This window comes from Pristis pectinata, chromosome 2 (assembly GCF_009764475.1).
Source record: "Pristis pectinata isolate sPriPec2 chromosome 2, sPriPec2.1.pri, whole genome shotgun sequence".
Taxonomy (NCBI): Eukaryota; Metazoa; Chordata; class Chondrichthyes; order Rhinopristiformes; family Pristidae; genus Pristis; species Pristis pectinata.
This window is the reverse complement of record NC_067406.1, coordinates 68,446,294-68,468,717: the sequence shown is the minus strand read 5'-3', so window position 1 is coordinate 68,468,717 and position 22,424 is coordinate 68,446,294. Positions and strand designations below refer to the sequence as shown.

The 22,424-nt window shown below is 41.0% G+C and overlaps 1 protein-coding gene across 7 annotated transcripts in view; it reads right to left on the bottom strand.

Moving 5' to 3' along the window:
- pds5a (PDS5 cohesin associated factor A) overlaps positions 1-21,940 on the bottom strand; it is a 120,088-nt gene extending 98,148 nt beyond the window's left edge. For 2 of the 7 annotated variants that reach the window (XM_052034191.1, XM_052034212.1), the window contains exons 1-2: positions 21,284-21,513; positions 20,415-20,566 (exon numbers count right to left, since the gene is read on the bottom strand). In XM_052034191.1, coding sequence (XP_051890151.1) covers positions 20,415-20,525 — 111 coding nt within the window. In that variant the 5' untranslated portion in view covers positions 20,526-20,566; positions 21,284-21,513. Of the gene's footprint in view, positions 1-20,414; positions 20,567-21,283; positions 21,514-21,568 lie in introns of those variants that run through there. The other 5 variants (XM_052034228.1, XM_052034236.1, XM_052034201.1 and 2 more) reach the window with 4 other exon arrangements.
- Positions 21,941-22,424: the final 484 nt, after the last annotated feature.

Here is a 22,424-nt window from a genome sequence, read left to right as displayed (position 1 = left end):
AACCCATCATGCTGATACCAGTTCAAAAAAGCTACTGAACCTAGCCCATCTCTCAACATTATACCCATGGCCCTGCAAGTATTAAATGTATTGAGGTTTTCTGCCCCTACCACTCTATCGGGCAGACGTCTACTAACATCTGGGTGAAAATTATTTCCTCATCTCTTCTCCAGTCTGTCTATCAATTACTTTAAACTTGTGCACTCCAATGCCAAGAAAAACTGGTGCTTTCTATTTACCCAATCTAGACCCCTCATACTTTGTAAACATCTCTATTCAGTCTTTTCCGTCCGAAGGAAACAACCAAAACTTGGGAGTCATGGAGTTGCACGGCATAGAAACAGGGCCCAACGTGCATCATTCTGCACTTGTCCAGCTGCCATTCCCTTGCCCATTTTTCCAATTGATCTGCATCTTCTTCAATATTTCCTCATGGCTGCAATTTTCCAGTCCTGAGAACCTACTGGTAGAAGTCTTCTGCACCTCTCCATTACAAACACATCTTTCATGTAACATCCTGACCAGAATTGTGCACAGAAATAAGGCAGAAAATAGATCCTTCCTAAAGTAAACAATGAAATGCTCACCAACACACTCTGCTTGGAAACCAGAGCAGAACAGTGCTCAATAGCTAAACTAAATAGTAGGGGGTGGGTTCAACAGACTGGAAGAGTATGGATAAATTAAAAGGGAAGGAGAATGCAGGAGAGGTTACTGAAGTCTCCAGAATAAAGAATAAGACCAAGTTTAGAAAAGGACAAGAATTTAACTTCAGGCAACATGGAGACAAATTTCAGAAGCGGTGTGGTGAATACAGGCCTGAAGGTGTTATATTCCAATGCACGCAGTATATGAAATTAGGTAGATGAGCTTATAGCGCAGTTAGAAATTGGCAGGTACGACAACGTGGGCATCACAGTGTCGCAGCTGAAAGAAGATCACAGCTGGGAGCTAAACATCCAAAGATACATATCCTATCGAAAAGACAGGCAAGTGGGCAGAGGGGGTGGGGTGGCTCTGTTGATAAAAAATGAAATCAAATGTTTAGCAAGAAGTGACATAGGATCAGAAGATGTAGAATCCTTGTGGGTAAAGTTAAGAAACTGCAAAAATAAAAAGACCCTGATGGGAGCCTCTAAATAGTAGCCTGGACGTGGGGTACAAATTACAACAGGAGATAGAAAAGGCATGCAAGAAGGACAATGTTACGGTGGCCACGGGGATTTCAATAAGCAGGCAGATTGGGAAAATCAGGTTGGCACTGGATCCCAAGAGAAGGAATTTGGAGAATGCCTACAAGACGGATTTTTAGAGCAGCTTGTGGTCGAGCCCACTAGGGAAAAGGCAATTCTGGATTTGGTGTTGTGCAATGAACCAGATTTGATTAGGGAGCTTAAGGTAATGGAATCCTTAGGAGGCAGTGATCATAATATGATAGAATTCACCCTGCAGTTTGAGAGAGAGAAGCTAAAATCGGATATATCGGTATTACAGTTGAGTAAAGGTAACTACAGAGGAATGAGAGAGGAGCTGGCCAAAGTTGATTGGAGGGGGACCCTAGCAGGGATGACTGTAGAGCAGCAACGGCGGGAAATTCTGGGAATAATTCGGAAGATGTAGCATCAGTTCATTCCAAAGACGGAACAGCAGTATAAAGGGAGGATGAGGTAACTGTAGCTGACAAGGGCCAAAGATAGCATAAAAGCAAAGGAGAGCATACAATATTGCCAAAATTAGCCAGAAGCTAAGAGGATTTGGGAAGCTTTTAAAAACCAACAGAAGGCAACTAAAAAAGCAATAAGGGGAGAAATAATGAAATATGAAGGTAAGCTAGCCAATTATATAGAAGTGGAAACCAGAAGTTTTTCCAGATATAAGAAAAGTAAAAGAGAGGCAAGAGTGGACATCGGATGACTGGAAAATTATGCTGGGGAACGTAGTAATGGGGAACAAAGAAATGGTGGACGAACTGAATAAGCATTTTGTGTCAGTCTTCACTGTGGAAGACACCAGCAACGTGCCAGAAATTGAGAGTCGGGGGCAGAAGTGAGTGTAGTTGCTATTACTAAGAAGGTGCTTAAGGTGCTTGGGAAGCCGAAAGGTCTGATGGTGGGTGAGTCACCATGACCAAATGGACTACACCCCAGGGTTCTGAAAAAGGTAGCTGAAGAGATTGCGGAGGCATTAGTAGTGATTTTCAAGAATCACTAAAGTCAGGAATGATTCCAGAGGACTGGAAAATCACAACTGTCACTCCACTCTTTAAGGGGGGGGGGGGGGGGGGGGGGGGGGGGGGGGGGGGGGGGGGGGGGGGGGGGGGGGGGGGGGGGGGGGGGAGGGGAGACAAGAAGTTATCGGCCAGTTAGCCTGATTTCAGTGGTTGGTAAGATTTTAAGAGCCCATTGTTAAGAATGAGGTTTCAGGAAGCACATAATAAAATAGGCTAAAGGCAGCATGGTTTTCTTAAGGGGAGATCTTGCCTAACAAATCTGTTGGAATTCTTTGAGGAAGTAACAAGCAGAATAGATAAAGGAGAGTAAGTAGATGTTGTTTTCTCGGATTTTCAGAAGGCCTTTGACAAGGTGCCGCACATGAGGCTGCTAAACAAAATAGGAGCCCATGGTATTATAGGAAAGGTACTAGCATGGATAAAAGATTGGCTGACTGGCAGAAGGCAAAGAGTGGGAATAAAGGGGGCCTTTTCTGGTTGGCCTCTGGCAGCTCGTGGTGTTCCTCGGGGGTCAGTGTTGGGTTTGCTACCTTTCACGTTATATGTTAATGATCTGGATGACAGAACTGATGGATTTGTGGCCAAGTTTGCGGATGATACAAAGATTGATGGAGGGGCAGGTGGTGTTGAGAAAGCAGAGTCTGTGGAAGGACTTGGACAGGTTCAGAGAATGGGCAAGGAAGTGGCAGATGGAATACAGCATAGGGAAGTTTGTGGTCATGCACTTTGGTAGAGGAATAAAGATGTAGACGATTTTCAGCATGGGGAGAGAATTCCGAAATCGGAGGTGCAAAGAGACTTGGGAGTCCTCGTGTAGGATTTTCTAAAGGTTAACTTGCAGGTTGTGTCGGTAGTAAGGAAGGCAAATGCAATATTAGCATTCATTTCGAGGGGAGTAGAATATAAAAGCAAGGATGTAATGTTGATGCTTTATAAGGCTTTGGTCAGACCACATTTGGAGTATTGAGAGCCGTTTTGGGTCCCATAACTAAGGATATTGCTTTAGAATTGAGATGAGGAGGAATTTCTTTAGCCAGAGGGTGGTGGATCTGTGGAATTCATTGCCACAGATGGCAGTGGTGGCCAAGTCATTGGGCACACTCAAACCGGACGTTGGTAGGTCCTTGACTGGTAAGGGCATCAAAGTTACAGGGAGAAGGCAGGAGAATGGGGTTGAGAGGGAAAAATAAATCAGCCATGATCGAATGGCGGAGCAGACTCATTGGGCCAAATGACCTAATTCCACTACTATGTCTTATGGTCCCACACTACTATGGTGGGAATACCCAGTTAATAAGGAAACTACAGATCTATAAACCGAGACCAAAACATTGATTACTCCTGATGCTCATGTCTACACTTAAAATTGGAGTAATCATTAAGTTAATGTCAAAATTAATGGAACTGCTTAACGTGCAGATGACACCAAAATTGGTGGTGTTGGATTTGACTGTTTTAAGTAGTTTGTTTCTTAAACACGTATAGTGTTTAATACACCTCAAGTGGCTGTACAAGGAATGGTTGCTTCCTAATTTACTGGTTCGTCTATCAGGTGAATACGTGTTTTCTCACTGGTTGGTTTTACCACAGGTATCTAACAGGTTTCCTGATTGGACTATTGTTAGCTAAGGAGTATCTCTTATCTCAGGTATAAAAGGTGTCGTTTTTTGTTAATCACTCTCTTGCTCTCTCCCCCCCCCCCCCAGCTCATTTTTAGTTCCTTTGTCTCAGCTCATCCTAGTTGTAAAGCTAGTGCCATGTGCTCTGTGACTGTTTCTTTTCTTAAACTTTTCCAATAAAATTTTGTGAAGCACCAAGCTGTTTTCAACTCATTCTTGGACTCCTGAAAGAACTTGCGGATTCGAAAATAACCGGTTCTGACAATGGTATAGTGGATAGTGAAGAAGATTGTCTAAGGTTACAGCAAGATCTAGATCAACTGGGAAAGTGGGTAAGAGAATGGCTGATGGAATTTACCTCAGACAAGTGCAAAGTGATGCACGTTGGGAAGTTAAGCCAGTCCAGGACATACACAGTGAATGACAGGCCTATGTTACCACTTTCTCTGAAAGTGGCAACACAGGTAGACAGAGTAGTGAAGGCAGCATATGGTACGCTGCCTTCACTGCTGAGGCATTGAGTATAGGAGTTGGAACATCATGTAACAGTTGTACAAATCATTGGTTCGACCAAACTTGGACTACGGTACGCAGATCTGGTTGCCATGTTATACGGTACAGAAAAGATTCACAAAAATGTTGCCTGGACTGGAGAACTTCAGTTAGAAGGGATACTGTATAGTCTAGGACTGTTTTGCCTGGAGCATAGGAGGGTGAACTATATGGAGGTTTACAAACTTATGAGGGGCCTAGGTTGGGTAGATAGTCAGTCTCTTTCCAAGAGTAGGGGAGTCTAAAATTAGATGGTATAGCTTTCAGGTAAGAGGGGAAAGAGTTAAAGGGGATTGGAGGGGCAAGTTTTTCCACAGAGAGGGTGATGCGTGCTGCCAGAGGCGGGTACAATTACAATGCTTAAAAGACATTTGGAGGTGTTCATGTTTAGGAAAGGTTTGGGGGATATGGGCCAAAGGCTAGCAAATTCGATTAGCCTAGATAGACATCTTGGTCGGCATAGACAAGTGGGGCCAAAGGGCCTGTTTCTGTGCTGTATAAATCTATTAACTACTCAAGGGGATTTAGTTTTGGGCATCCTCTGGAATGGCACATTGGTAATGGAAGAGCAAGAAAATGAAAGGCCCATTCTTCTTCCTATAGTAGAGCAGAGATTTACCAATATGAATATGTTTAAGTAAAAATACAAGTAAAAACCACACATATGGTTTGCACTCTCTCATATTTAAATGGTTGAAAGGAAAACAGAACATATATATTTATATAAATATGATACAATGACTCTGTAATGAAGACACAAAGAATACAGAACAAGGGAGCACAATCCCTTCAAAATGATAAGGTAATTGAACAATACTATGATTTACCTCAATGGAAGACACAAAACACCTCTCAGAAAAAGCAAACAACTACAGGCCTAGAGTGATCGAGGAGCTCAATGTAATCAGCATTAATGAAAACTGGTGCAGCACAATTTAAAGTACTGAATGAAGTATACCCAAGGTTTTGAACATGACAGCTACGGAGATGGTGGATTGGCTGTCATCTTCCAAAATTTTGTAGACTCCAGAATAGTTCCCAAAAATTGCAATGTAGAAATGTACTGTACAAACAGGGAGAGGGAGAGGACAAAACAATGGAAAAACTAGCATGACACTTGCGAAAATGTTAGAACCTATTATGATTGTAAGAGGGCACTTGGAAAATAATAATAATGGATTTATAAAATAGAAATCCTATTTGATAAATCTGTTAGTTTAATCAGTAGAATAGATAAAGGGAGAACCAGATGATGTACTGTATTTGGACTAAGGGAAGGCCTTCAATAAGATGCCACACAAAAGATTATTACAGTGGAGGTAAAATACTGGTGCAAATTGAGAATTGATTAACAGACAGAAAACAGAAATGGAATAAATAGGTCACTTTCAGGTTGGCAAACTGTAAACAGTGGAGTGCTGTAGAGATTGTTCCTGGGGTCTGGTCTTCCTGTGCAAGGAAGGGCATACTTGCCTTACAAGAAGTGCAGTGAAGGTTTAGGAGATTAATTCCTGGGATGGTGGGTTATTGCATGAGGAGAGATTAAGCAGATACCCTTTATACTCTTGAGTTTGGAAGAACAAGAGGTAATTTCATTGAAACATATGAAATTCAGTCCTGATTAAGGGCCCCAGACCAGAGATGTTAACTGTTTCTCTTTCCACAGATGTTGCCTGACCTGCTGAACTTTTCTTACATTTTCTGTTTTCAGTATGACTTCAACTGGGTAGATAAAGAGTTATATTTTCCACTGGGTGGGGTGTCTAGAACTAAGGGTTGCAGTAAATAAAAATGGTTGGCCGTTCAAGACAGGGATGAAAGAAATTTCTTCACCCAGATGGCAGTAGATCTTTGGAATTCAGTACAGAAGAGTGCTGTGGAGGCTAAGCTGCTGGGTCTATTTAAGGCAAAGAACAACAGACTATTACTAAAGATTAGTGTTGGAAAGTGGCAAAGGTGCAAAAGATCATCCCTGATCTTACTGAATATCAGAGCAGGCATAAGGGGCAGCATGGCCTACCCATGTTTCTATTTCTCATCCAACAATCCAAATGCAAAATATGCCACTTTCCACCCAGCATCACTTCTGTTAAAAATCAAGATTTCTGTTCTCCTGCATACAAGGCAATGTATATTTACTCATTTTTAATTTTTAAAATAATCTGCTACAGGTATTGCTTTTCCAGATAATTTTAAATCGCTGTTGACCTTGAGTATCACAGATAAGTATTTTCACCCACGTTACAAGGTGAATGGTTCAAACCCCACTGCTGACACCTGAGTGCAAAATCCAAAATGACAATGCACTATATTTTTGTTCAGAGGGTCAGACTTAGAACTGAAACTACTTCTGAGGACAACTCACAATAACCACATTTAATTTAAACCATTCATAACCAGATACATTTTTTTTGTTTACTGCAATCACCAGGCCCTTGTGCTGGTTGCCATATCTCTAGCATTCCTTTCCACCTTGTCCATAGTCTGAACATCTTGCAAAAGATATAAAATTCTTGAAATACTCAGCAGTATCCATGGAGAGGAACACAAAATTAACAGTTCACATCAATGACCTTACATCAGAACTGAAATGTTAACACCGTTTATTTCTGAAATTTCTTTCATTTTAAACTTCCAACATTTGCAGTATCACTCAGAGGTGAGCCTGCTACAACCAGATAACTCTAAAGACAACATTCCAAGACATTGAGAAAAAAGATATATGAAAACATTAACATCGCAAGAGGCTGCAGAAGGTTGTAGACTCAGCCAGCTCCATCACAGGCACAACCCTCCCCATCATCTAGGACGTCTTCAAGAGACGGTGCCTCAAGAAGGCCGCATCCATCACCAAGGACCCACACCATCTAGGATATGCCCTCTTCTCGTCATTACCATCAGGGAGGAGGTACAGGAGCCTGAAGACCCACACTCAGTGACTTAGGAACAGCTTCCTCCCCTCCACTATCGGATTTCTGAACAGTTCATGAACCATAGAAACATAGAAAAAAACTACAGCACAATTCAGGCCCTTTAGCCCACAAAGCTGTGCCGAACATGTCCCTACCCTAGAAGTTACTAGGCTTACCCATAGCCCCCTATTTTTCTCAGCACCATGTACCTATCCAACAGTCTCTTAAAAGACCCTATCGTATCCGCCTCCACCACCATTGCTGGCAGCCCATTCCACACACTCACCACTCTGAGTAAAAAAACTTACCCCTGACATCTCGTCTATACCTATTCCCCAGCACCTTAAACCTATGTCCTCCTGCGACCACCATTTCAGCCCTGGGGAAAAGCCTCTGACTATCTACCCGATCAATACCTCTCATCATCTTATATACCTCTATCAGGTCCCCCCTCATCCTCCATTGCTCCAAGGAGAAAAGGCCGAGTTCCCTCAACCTGCTTTCATAAGCCATGCTCTGCATTCCAGGCAGCATCCTTGTAAATCTCCTCTGCACCCTTTCTATGGCTTCCACATCCTTCCTGTAGTGAGGTGACCAGAACTGAGCACAGTACTCCAAGTGGGGTCTGACCAGGGACCTATATAGCTGCAACAATACCTCTCGGCTCCTAAATTCACTTCCCCAATTGATGAAGGACAATATACCATATGCCTTCTTAACCACAGAGTCAACCTGCACAGCCGCTTTGAGCTACCCATGAACACTACTTCATTAGTTTTTTTTGGATTATTTATTTTGCAATTTTTGTTAATTTTGTGTCTTTGCATTGTTTTGCGGCAGCAGTACAACACTTTTCATGACATACAAGTCAGTGATAATAAACCTGATTCTGATCCAAACATGAACACAAAAGTTCAGTGGGCCGGAGCTATAGTGCTGCTGGTAGAGCAACTGCCTCACAACTTCAGAGACGTGGGTTCGATCCCAACCTCGAGTGGTGTCTGGGTGAAGTTTGTACATTCTCCCTGTGACCACGTAGTTTCCCACAGGTGCACTGATTTCTTCACACTTCCCTAACATGAGAGTTGGTGAGTTAATTACTGTAAATTGCCCCTCATATGTAATTGAATGGAAGAGTCTAGGGGCAGTTGATGGGAAAATTATTGGGGGGGGGGGGGGGGGGGGAATTGAGACTGCTCTGTGAGCAGTCATACACTTGATGAGCCAAAATGGCCGTCTTCTATGTCGTACGAAAACATGGCAGTATGAAAATATTTCCAATTCCCAAAGTCAGGAAGCTGGATATATTTTCTCTGACCACCGTCAGTAACCATTATATCTTTATTAGTCACATGTACTTCGAAACACACAGTGAAATGCATCTTTTGCATAGAGTGTTCTGGGGGCAGCCCACAAGTGTCACCACACGTCCGGCACCAACGTAGCATGCCCACAACTTCCTAACCTGTATGCCTTTGAAATGTGGGAGGAAACCAGAGCGCCCGGAGCAAACCCACACAGACATGGGGAGAACATACAAACTCCTAACAGAGAGTGGCCGGAATTGAACCTGGGTCATTGGTGCTGTAAAGTGTTACGCTAACTGATACACTACCGCGCCTGCCCTTCTGTGTACCAATTTAATGTGGGTATCTCAAGTTCACATTGGCATAGCTTGTTTCTAATGGAGGCGGCTTTGGGAGGGATGTTATTCAAACAATCTTGTAACCCACAATACCTGTACTAACTCTTTAAAGGAGCTCTTTGAAATTGCAGTTACTGCCAGTACCCAGTATTAAACATTGACAGATCCATACCCACAGATGTGACTGTGTTAAAGTAACACACCTGCGCCAACCAAAAAGGCAACATGATCCGAGTCTCTGGTCTTCAGGTACTTCATCGTGGGGGACAAACCTGAGGTTCACATTGGCTAAGCCCTGAAGTCACTAATCAGTTGAGTCCAAGTTCTAGTCGACAGTTGCAGCCTCCATGGTACCCAAGCACGTTTGTCTGAAGACAGAACGGGCTATTCCTTTTATGAATTTGATGCTTTCCTGAGGATTACCAGCCCCGCTCCAAGACCGCAGTGGCTTTAAAGGAAAATGCTGTCCCACATTAATGCTAATGGGACAGCAAATCTGCCTCTCAAATATTGTTGGTAACACTGTAGCTGAAAGAGATTGTACAATAAGGAGCCAGACAGGAGAGAAGCAAATGTTCCAAGACCAGGGGGAATGGAAAGTGCAGGGAGACTGGACAGGCCCAACCCTGCAGGCCACATGTGGCTTCATGAATTTTGGATGATACTCTGGTCCAATGAGCTGGTAAACAAATGCCACACAAAATGGCTCCAAACACATGAAAGATAGCTTGAGTTTTAAATAAAAGTATGGACATTCTCCCTGCATCTTAACCAACAACGCCTGCAAAAATGTCATTCACATCATCAAGTTTTGAGAGACTTTGCTCACAAATTGGCTGCCCTACAAGTTGTTACACTTCTGAAATATTTAATTAGTTGTGAGACACTTTGCAAAATTCTAAGGAAATGAAAAGCGTTTCATAAAAGCTATACATAACCCCAAACAATCACTGTCAAACACCACTCATTACATCTTGTCAATCAGAAAAAGGCTCATTTATGGTTACACACAGTTTCCTGTTAGCTGCCCAATCTTCTATCCACACCAAAATGCCACTACCGACACCATAAGCTTTTATTTTTCACAATAACCTCTGATGCAGTATCTCCTCAAATGCCTTCTGGAAATCTAAATATAGTACAACCACTGGTACCCCTTTACTGAAAGCACACGTCACTTTTTCAAAGAGCAATGTATTGGTCAAACATGATTTACCTTTCACAAAACCTTGCTAACTTTGCCTGATTACAATGAATTCTTGCTAAATTGATCTGCTACAACACCTTATAGCTTCTAACAATTTTCCTGTGAGAGAAGTTAAACTAATTGACCTCTAGTTTCCTGCTTTCTCTCTCTTCCATTTTGAAAAACTTGAGTTACATGTGCTATTTCCCAATCTAATGGATACCTTCCCCGCATCTAGGGAATTTCAGAAAATTACAACAAAGGCATCAACAATTCCAACAGCCACTTCCTTTAGAAACTAGGACGAGATTCCACCAAGAGAAACAAGGTAAATGATTTAGTTAATATTTTACAGTGGTATCAAGTGAGCGATGAATTCTGGCCAAGACGGAAGTGGTCTCCTTCAAATAAGTGCCACGAAATCCTTCACATTCACCAAACAGGGGCACTATTTAACATTTCAACCAGAAGACAGTGTTTCTCCAATGTTAAAACAATTTCACAAAAGAAAAGTGAAATTTCAGCTTGCATTGTGCTCTGAAGTCCTAGAACATGGCCTGAATTCACTGCATTCAGACCCTGGATAAGAATGATAAGCTAACACATTTTAGCCAATAAGTGCAATCAAAATGTTTTGCACATTATACAAACACATTTGAAACGTACTGTACAACTCGGATAGTTACACCTTCACATCTACTATTTAGCACCTCAGAAACAGTCTGTCATTTAAACTAAATGAATAACCACAGAAAGTACTTCAGTTTTTGTTCTTCTGGAGCATGGTATTCTTCAGACAAACTGGACTACAGACTATAGTTATCTTAATTGGTGCAAAAATCTGCAGATGTTGAATATCTAAAAAAAAAAAGCTGCAAGCATTCAACAAGTCAGCATCACAGGCAAGAAAAGCAGAATTGACATTTCAGGTCAAGGACCCTTCATCAGGACTGGAAAAGTGAGAAGACACTAGCAGTGAGAGAAAGAAAGATTAATTATGCATGGAAAATGCATCTAGATGAAAGATGATGCACTGTTCCTTGAGCTTAAGTTAGGCATCATTGAAGCAATACAGGAGGCTAAGGGTAGAGATCAAGGTGGGAGTGAAATGGAGAATTAAACTATAAGGAGATTGAAAGCCTCAGGGTCACCTTTGTGGACTGAACTGAGGTGTTTGGCAAACCAACCACCCAATCTACATTTGGTTTCTCATTTGTGGGGAACACTGAACACTGAATGCAGAATGTTAAACTGAAACAAATCCAAGTCAATTGCTGCTTGGAAGGATTGTTTGGGTCTGAAGATAATGAGAAGGGCAAATGCTGCCATGACAAGGGGAGTGATGGGGAGCTGAAGAGTGGAGTGAGGAATGCTGAAAGAGGAAGGAGCAGATGATTCCGATGGTGGAAGTTGCGGAAGATGGTTACTCGAGTGTGAAGGCTGAAGGTGTAGAAGGCATGGACAAAGGAAACCCTATCCTTGTTCTTGCTGGAGGAACGGGGATGAGAGTAGAAGTGCAAGAAATCAAGGGGACATGGTCAAGAGCCCTGTTAACTAATGTGAAAGGAAAGCCATGTTAAGGGAACAAGGAGGACATTTTAAGGCACTGGTATGGCAAATCTCATCCATAGCCTATTGGCGTATTACAAACAGTTTGCAAAGGTAAACAGACTTACAAGGCAGAATTTATTATTTCTGTGTTGATGAGGGACCAATATAGTCTACTACACTGGATCTCATGGTTCTCTCTTTAACGCGACCTCTTAAGACAGAGGCAACTGCACTGTTAACTTTAGCTTGAATAGCAGCAACTTTATACTTTATTTTCAATTTGTCAATCTGATTGATTACGGCATAAAGCGGACACTTGCCGCGTTAAACAGATCCTTGATAACCTATTTTTCCTGTAACACTTTTACTAACTTGCCACATAAACAAGATGAAAATACAAATGTGGATTATTAAACTTCTTTTTGGGTTATATTACAAAAATTTACACAATCAAGTAGCATTTTTATGGATTCAACCTAAAGTTAGCTTAGGAATTTTGATCAGCAAGACCAAGAAGTTATCTCACAATACGCCTGTAAAGTTTGTTTGCATTTACTCTGTTGTGTCATTAATTTCAATGGAGTCTTCTCAGCAAACCAAGAAAAACAACTTGTTTCCATGTGTCCTCCACTAAAATTATGGCACATGATTCGATCAGTTTTAACAGAACTCCAACCCATATCTTTTGTTTAAGCAATCTACCTATTAAATCCACAAAAAAACCAGAAAAAAGTCTTAGATTTTCAGTAACCTAAAAAGAGATTAAATTAATTAATTATAGGTTTGCATTTGTGACTCCATATGATGGTTCTATTTGAAAACTTGCATTCCAGCGGTTCCATGATAGGGCTGCTGTGCATTTTCTGGAATATGTTAAACAAAATTAAGTCTTTCAAATATTCTAGTATCTTTTATATTTCACTTATTCCTTAGATTTTAAAATTTAGTAGCATAACTCAACTTTCAGGATCCCATCAATGGCACTGCTTTCCATTTACCAATACATGTACTAATATTACATAAAATATAGTAGGCTAATTCAATTGTATTTCTAAACATTTAAAGACACTTTTCTACTGCAAGGGCTACTTACTGAGCAAATACTAAGCCTCCTTCAATTCATTACAGTTAGTTTCCTCTTAACAGTAAGAGAAAAAAAACATTAAAGAGAAGCTGAGAAGGAAACTTTTTTCCCTGCTTACAGAGATTGAAGGATATTGATAAATCTAATCTCAATTTATGGCCAATATAAATTAAGTAATAAACAAACTTCGTAGAAAAATACATTAAGCCAAATCTTATTAGAAGTTTCCTTGATTTTAAAAAATCTGTTGACAATAGCATTTCAAATGTAGTCAAATTTCTTCATAATATATCCACATCATTATCAGATGCATTGCTTTATGTTGTTTCAGGCCAATGCAAATGGGCACAGCATTGAGTCCACTACTTTTCAAAACCATAAACAGAAAATAGAAGGTACCATCAATTTCTTTCATGGCCCAGATACTAAAATGCCAAGTTCCTATACCATGCACTCATATCTGTAAGATACAAGGAAATACATACATTTTAATTTACAAGTGCCAGTAGTAGAAAGTACATGATGCAGTGAATTGATCTGTGGTAATACTTATATTTTCAGAAGATTAAGGTGGGAAGGGAGCATTGTTTTGCTCATCAATCCCACAACAACCTTTGTACTCATCTCTACAGCAAAATCAAGTTTGCAGAGTCTTATTTTCATTGGTCTCATGTAGAACAGCAGTATTGGCTGTGGTTCATTTGGAAGCACTCAGCTCCAAATCAGATGTTATGAGCTTCTGTCCCCCTCTAAAGATACAATATAAAAATCTAGGTCAACACTTCAGTGCAGCAGAGGCAGTCATCCACTGAGAGGTTCCAATTTTCAGATGAAATTTAAACTTAGGCATCCTCTGCTCTTTCAGCCGGACATTAAAGATCCCATGATTTAATTTGAAGAAAAGAAGGGGACTTATCCCCAGTGACCAATATTTATCACACATTGAACATTCCTTCTGTCATATAATTGACTGCTCCATTTCTTATAATATTTCACCATTACAATATAAGTGGTTGAGGAGCATTTTGGGACATGCCAAAACTGTTGCAAGAGATGCTACATACAGTAGATGGAAGTTTCTCTTTTTAATAGGGAGTTTAAAAAAGTTACTATCTCATTTAAAGTCTAGAACAAAATGCCGAAAATATTTTTTTTTTTACGTACAGTTAAAATCCCTTGGCATAAACTCTAAATTAGTACAAATTTGACCTGCATTAGGATTAGGTCTCACATGCAGGAATTGATACCGGGACTGCAAAGATCAATCCTGGGATCTATATATAGAAATGACTTGGATGAGAATGCAGGGGGTATGATTAGCAAGTTTACAAATGATGCAAAAAAATTGGCGGAGTTGTAGATAACAATGGCAATTGTTTAAAGGTACAGCAGGACATAGGTCAGCTGGAAAGTTGGGCGCACTAGTGAATGTAATCTAGACGAGTGCAAGGTAATGCATTTTGAGGGGTCAAGTTCTGTTAAGACACAGAGTAAATGGCAGGGACATTTGGAGCGTCAATGTACAGAGAGTCTTTGGGGTGCAAGTACATAGCTCCTGAAAGTGATGACACAAATGGACAGGGTAGTGAAAAAGGCATTTGGTATTGCAGAGGCACTGAATATGAGAGTTGAGACATCGTGTCACAATTGCATAAAACACTGGTTAGACCACAATTAAGAGTACTGTGTACAGTTCTGGTCACCACACAACAGGAAGGATGTGGTAGCAAGACAGAAAGTGCAAAAGAGATTTACCAGATGTTGCCTGGAATGGAGGGCTGTAGTTATAAAGAGAGATAGGCTGGGCTTATTCTCACCGGAACATGGGAGGCTAAGGAGTGACCTTATAGAGTTTTATAATATTATGAGAGGCATAGATAGGATGGATAGATAGAATCTTCCCAGGGCAGGGGAGTCTAGAACGCGAGGCACAGGTTTAAGATAAGAGAGGAGAAATTTAAAGGAGATCGTAGGGGTGAGTCGTTCCCCACCCCCCCCCACCCACAGAGGGTGGTGAATATTTGGAACAAGTTGCCACAGGAGATAGTGGAAGCAGATATTATTACAATGTTTGAAAGGCATTTGCACAGGTCCTTGGACAGGAAAGGAACAGAGCAATACAGGCTTAATGTGGGCAAATGGGATTAACATAAATAGGCACCACAGTCACCTTGGATGAAGTGGGTTGTAAGGGCCTGTTTCTCTGCTGTATGTTTCTATGCCTGATCATTCAAACATAAACTGATCTCCAAGATAAAGGATCCACTCTGTATCCAGCACAGGCCACAGTAAAATTTATTTGTGCATATATGCTTCCAAGCATAGACTTCCAAATAAATGCACAGCATGTCTTTATCAGAGAAGCCAATCTGTACTGTCAACTGCAGCAAATCACTTATATGAATTTGTATGTAAATTAATCTACAAAAGGAAGAAAAATAATTAAGAGTTGTGATTTAATGGTTATTCATTCTGCCTAAACTTCATCCATCCATACTGGGGCCTCAACTCTTTACATTATATTAATGAGTTAGATAAAGCAATCAATTACATTGTAGTCATATTTGCTTACAAGTACAAAGTTGGGTAGAAAAGCAAGTTATGAAGAGGACACCAAGACGACCAAGGTGCATACTATAGATCGTTAAGCCAAAAAATTGCCACGTGGAGGAAACTTGGGGACTTAGGTAGGGCTAATTTTGCTTTTAAAGAATGCTGTCATGCAGAAGAGTGCGTATCAACACAAAGCAATAATGACGAAGGCGAATGGAATGCTGGCCTCATTACAAGGGGAATGGATTATAAAAATAAAGAAGTATCGATACAACTATAAAGGGCATTGAGACAGTTCGCAGGTTTACTAAGTTGACTCCTAGGATGAAGAGTTTGTCTTTTGTGTAAAGAATAAACTGGTGTGGCCTGTGCTCATTGTAAATTAGAAGAATGGCAGGTGATCTTATTGAAATACAAGCAAGATAGATAAAGAAGATGTCTCACCTTGTGGGGGTATCTAGAACTAGAAGGCTTGGATTCAGAATAAGGGGTCACTCATTTCCTCTCTCAGCAGATCCCTAATCTTTGGAATTCTCATCATCAGTTGAAGCCAAGATAGACAGATTTTTTGATCTAAAAGGGTAGACTAGGGTCAGGAAAATGTAGTTCAGAGTTCTGATGAGCCATGACCTTAATGAATGATGGATCTACAGATAATTTACAGATACAATTTGTCAATCTTCACTGAAGGACACTTTCAGATCAGTTTACATTTTAAAGTGCCCAGACTTGTAACAATCTGCTTTCCATTGAAACAATTTATCCTACCTAGAAAACAGGGAATGGTCACTTTCACAGCTTACAAAATAGACTTCTCCTAATTTTTAATCCAATGATACACACTTTTTTTCATGGAGAAGGTCAGACAGACTTCTGAGGGCCATTCTCACAAACACAGACCCTGAATTTCCTGAGGTCCTCACCGCTGTCATTCAAACAATATTTCATGTGAATCCAGTGGCAGACCACTAGTTTCCTGCAGATTCCAGCAACTAAGCTGGGAAATCTGAGACAAAAAGGTTCAGTAATCGCATTCATTTCCACAGAGAGAAATAGTTCCAAAGAAGGTAAGCAAGTTTAGGTAAATGTGAATAACCTAAAATACATCTAAATTAATACAAAGCATTTCTACTTTTTAAATCAGCTGTAAGATTAATACATTTTTAGTTCAATATTACGATTACTTGTGAATAGCTTTTTAATATTCTGTAATGTTTGTGAATGCCAGTGACATTCACAAATGTGCAAAGCCTTTTGACAGTTGATAAATGCAAATGTGCAACTCAGCTGGTTGCAAAAATATTTCAGAGGTTAGGGCTTGCACTCAGTAGGAAGGACCTGCACAGTGCCTTGCAGTACCTAAGCATGGGTAGAGGAGTGGCAACCACTGTTTAGTACAATATGGAATCCAAACGGATTCTGCTTGTGCTTCTGGAGCACTCACAAACCGAGAACAATTCCAGGAAATAAAGCATCTGTTTGTTAGATTCAGGGTAACACTAGCACAGTGAAGCAAGTTCAAACACTGAACCTTAAGAACTCAGGTGCTGTGTAGATTCAAGCCAGGTTGGCAGGGCAGAGAGGCTCAATGAGTCACAACAAGAATTTCCAAAAAGCTAAACAAAAAATAGAGCTTTTTTGCATACTTTTTTAGAGATATAATTGTGTACAGTTTCTCCTTGTTGGAGTGGACTAAACAACATTTAAGCTCACAATTAAACCTCTCTCAGGCAGTCACGAGTTTGGGGATAACTTCCTTCTACTCCAATTGAGTGGGAGGTGCCTGTGTGTAAATTCTTTCAGTGTGGGTTGGGCACTGCATAGCAAGTACCACACATGAATTGACATAGTGCAATTTTGACCTAATGGCGAGGAGGCCCAAGACGATTGAAAACTAAGCTCTAGGATTACTAAGAATAATAAAAGGCCTGGATAGAGTGGACATGGAGAGGATGTCTAGGATCCAAGGGCACAGCCTCAGAATAAAGGGACGCCCCTTTAAAACTAAGATGAGGAGGAATTTCTTCAAAGGGTGGTGAAGCTGTGGAATTTGTTGCCACAGAGGGCAGTGGAGGCCAAGTCATTGGGTGTATTTAAGGCAGAAATTGATAGGTTCTTAATTGGTTAAAAGGTTAAGGGTTACAGAGAGAAGGCAGAAGAAAGGACTTGAAAGAAAAATCAGCCATGATTGAATGGCAGAGCAGACTCGATGAACCAAATGGCCCAATTCTTCTATACCTTATGGTCTTATGGGTTGATAATGATCAAAGCCAGTTACTCCATACAATTTCAATGCTTGAAAATTATATTTGACTTAAATTTTGTAAAACAATTTAGTTAAATAACTTGGAACAAACTCCTGGACGTATTAAAATATTGGTTGCTAACCAGAGCCAACAGCAGCAAATCACTAGAAGAACTCACTGATACAGTTAAAAACACAAAAGTGCAGATGGGACATAAACTTCACTTTTACAGCAAGAATACGAAGGTGAAACAAAAACTCCAGGAGTTCAGAGGAAATCAGGCAACCACCACAGTGGTTTTGGTCAGAGTGCAAAATATCATACCCAGCTGAAGATCTCTGAGACACCCAAGGCACCAATAGAAGATTAACTAACCAGTATAAGGACTACAGAGAAAATTAATAATCCTAAAGTGTGCCAGATTTAGCATATTAATAATCCATTATATAAATGCTTTGAGGTTACGCAAATCTACAGAAAATACAATGAAATTAAGCACCAATAGATCAGCTGTGATGGTGCGAGGAGCAGCACGGGGAATAATCAGCATGCTTGCGACTAGTGCCGGTAAGACCGCAAATAAAGTGGTGGGAAAATGTGTGAATTGGTCTGCTCTGCCAGCAGGACCTGCTCCAGGATTAGATCAGGCTGAATGCTAGTGCCAGGTCTGACATAGCCTATGTGAGAGAAAGAATGAAGCAACCCCACCCTGGGGTCGATCAGTGCCAAGTGCTACTTAGATCACTCTCTGGTCCTTGTGGAAGAATGATAACCGATGGCCAAGAAGGATTGCAGCTGGTTCTCAAGAGCAGGCTTCATACGATAAAATAACTAAAAAGTATAAAACAAACTTCACAATATTTTCCAATTTTTCAGCCAAATCAATACAACAAAATTATATTTTGTATATTTTCAACACATACATCACATAGTAATTTGAAGTTAATAAAATGAGTACTGAATATAATCAAATAATCATAGAGTCAGAGACACACAACACGGAAACAGGCCCTTTGGCCCAGAGTCCACATCGAGCATCAAGCATCCATTTTTACATTATTCCTGTTTTATTTTCCTCATCGATTTCCCCCTAGATTTTAGCACTCATCTACACCTTAGGGACAATTTACAGTGGTCAACTATCCTACCGACCCACGCATCTTTTGGCCTGTGGGCAGAAACCCACGTCAAAATGAGAACGTGCAAATTCCACACAAATAGCACTGGATATCAGGATTGAACCCAGGTCACTGGAGCTGTCAGGCAGCAGCTCTGCTGGGTGTGCCATTGTGCTACCTTTACAAATATACTAGCAAAGCAGATTATACAGCAAAGGTAGTGAAAATAAATAACACTGGGGAAATGTCAATAGAAATTTGAATTCTAGTTGATAGAGAGCGATCACATCACAATCTCTACTCTGGTATACTAAATAAAATCTAGACATAAATGTCAATATATTGGTATTTTGTTGTCAAAGTTAGCCAGCGGCAGCGATCCTTAATTATACCAAGGAATATCTAATGCTTTCAATATTCTAATATCCTGAAGAAAATCTCTGTGTCCTCAATTCTGCAACTACCTATACAATCAATACAGCTTAGTTAAAATATTACTAAGTCTGTGAGAACAATTTTTCAGAGGGGGGGGAAGAGGGGGAGAAGATTGCTGGCCAGTTCTGTTTTTTTTAATTATACAAGTAGCAAAGCAATTGTTTAGAGAAATAAAAAAATTGATAAAGCTATCAAAACTTTCAACTGCAACAAACAAAGCAACTTAGTTTATAAGGTAGACTAATGGCAAAAAAATTGTACACATACATATAACAGCACTTATATTTTTTCCCCAAATTATTTCCCCCCACATTTCACCAACTTTAAAATACTTACATTATCAAATGATCCATGCATTTTTTCATCTCTAGATTTGCATATTATAATGCACACTGGGCTAGCCACCCACATCCTACCCCACCATAAACCTGGAGGCAACCAAAGCTCTGCTGCCAATGTACAAACCCACATCGTGCCCAAGCTCCTTGACCAATATTGCCTCTGGCTATGTTATACCTCTGCTTTAAAATGTTAATTCTTGCTTTCAAATCCCTCCAATGGACTCAACTTTTCCCTCCCTGACCCCATATCACTATTACTCCAACCTACTGCCATAAAAACAAAATTGTAGAAATACTCAGTAGGCAAAGTAGCATTTATATATGGGGACAGAGATATTCTACTTCAGATTTCCACCATCTACAGTAATCACTCTTTGTAAACCACCACTGCAATGCACCCTACCTCCCCACCAAAAGATATGATCTACAAATTAGCACTCATGAACAACTGATTTTAATTTCTCCAGTACTGATATCTGTATGTTAAGTTGACAAAGCCCTAAACTCTGGAATTCCCTCCATAAACCCTTCCACTTTTCTTTCCTCTTGAATGAAGTTTCTCAAAACCTACCTCTTTAGCAAACTTATGGTCACCTGTTCTCATATCAGTAACTCTGCACCAAATTTTGCCAAGTAACATTCATGAAAAATGTTGTGACATTTCATTATATTTCAGAAAAGTGTTAATATCAAGAATAATGCTACAAACTGGCATATTGCAAAATGATCAAATCACCCAATGAAATGGTGTTGGCAATGTAGATAAATACTTTAACCATAATTATCAGCAGAAAGGAATAGAAACACCTATTTCAAGTTCTTCATAGATTTTTGAACAGCCTGAGTTTTTTAATATTCCCTGTGGCTCATTACCCCTTAAACTGAAGTGTCCTTTGGGAAGCATAGTCCACAAACGTAAATAGAAGAAACACCTAACCATACCTTTAGCCTTTTGACCAATTCGTCGTTGGATATCTTATCAGTAATTTCCTTAACACCAGGAGGGTAGATGATGATTTTTCCATCCGCAGGTTTTGGCTGGGGGAAAGCCATCCTTCGATTTTTCCCTTTCTGTAGATCACTACCGGCCTCTGCTGGTCAGACACAAGTTTAAAATGTTACTCAAAAGCTTTTTTACCCTCTCTGCACTCTTTCCCAGAATTAAATAATAATTCAAAGAGAAAATAGTTATCCCGCGGACCCACGACCTCCTTCCCGTCCAAAAAGATACCCCGGTGCAGGTGACCAGATAAGCGAACTCGTTGAAAGGTTATTTGAGTTCTTGCAGGGAAAAAAAACAAGCAACAACCACAACATGCGCCCAACCCGCAGCCACAAAAAAAAGTTCTCGCGCCCGCCACCCGCCTGCTTTTCGGGCCTAGGAAGCTAGGCCTCGGCGCCGGAGTACCAGCGACAACACGGCGTCTCCAAGGAGGCTGCAGCAGACCCTCCCCGATCCCCGTCCCGTCCGGCGTTCATCTATTTACAACTTCATGGCGGCGCGGAGGAAGGGGGGGCACGAATTCGGGAAATACTCGCGAATATCCCGCCACAATCTACAAGGAATAGGAGGCAGGTCGAAGCGCACTTCAGATCGATTCGCCGACTTGTTTTGTCTTCAAAACTTTGCATCTCCGCGGCGGATGGTATTTTTTTAAGAAAAAGGGACGGCCGTTCGGCTCGGCCTGGCCTTCGCTCCCCGCACCGTCCCTCTCGAGCTCTGAATTAATCCGGGGGAGGAGAGCGGGAGCCTGCGAGCGGGCTGTGACGGGCCTAGCGAGCCGATCCCCGGCGCTGGCAGCAGCACTCACCTCATGGATCTCACCAGATCGCTCAGGTATCCAGGGAGCAGTAGTTTCGCAGAGTCGCACCGAGCGGCGGCAGCAGGACAGCGCCGAGGAACAACGGACAGAGCGGCCGCAACGCGCCACAAGGACCCGAGAGGGAGAGCGCCACCTGCCCAGGAGGAGCACCAGCCACCGAACGGGAGCAGCGGCTCACGCCGGAGGCAGCGAGGGCGCCACCTACAGAGGGGGACCGGATGCGCATACCCTGCCCACAGCACCTGTCAATCAGAAAATGCCGCGAATATTCACCAACTCAAACTGAATCTGTCGAGAGAGAAGATAACGTTTCGGGTTCATGCCCTTTCGTCAGATTCGAGATACGGAGAATTTCCTTGTCATTTTGAAGTCTGATCCGTGGAGGTCTACGATAGTCCAAGACTAACTGTCTCACTGAAAAATCTTGTGTTTTTTTGCATAACGTAATTCCTTTCCACTTAAATGTTTTTCCCCCTTTACACTTGGATCCAGTTACTCCTTTTTTGAAATTGGTCCAGGAACAGAAAGCTGTGGAGCATAGTTTCATGTACAAAGATTTGAAAGTGATTGCCTAAGTTGAGAAGACTGTTTAAGATAATGCAACATCCTGAATTTAAGAGGCACACAATACAAAAATAACGTATACCTAATTTTTATAAATAAAAAATAACGTTTCATCTGGAATATTCTGGACACTGTCCTTCAAGATGAAGAATGCACAAATTTACGAGGGAATTAAATATAATATTCTTCACTTCCATGGACAGCAATAGAGAAGGCGGGACAGTTCTTAAACCAGAGAACGTTGATAGGCAAAGGTGTTCAAAATTATGAAAGTCATTGTGAGAGAAAGGAAGGAGAAATAGGATATTTAAATATTTAAGGCAATTGCCAATTTTTGGAGAAATGAGATTTTTTTTAATAATATGCCATGATCTGGAAGCTGGCACAGTATACTTGAGGAAGGGATTTCAATAATGGTAATGCCATTGAATCCTACAAGCAAATTGATGTGACTTTCAACAGAGAATTAAAGAGGTACTTGTAAAAAAAATGCAATGACCTAACAGAAGCTAAATGGCTCTCTGGTGCTATTTTTGGGAGCTTACTCTACACAAATTGGCTGCTG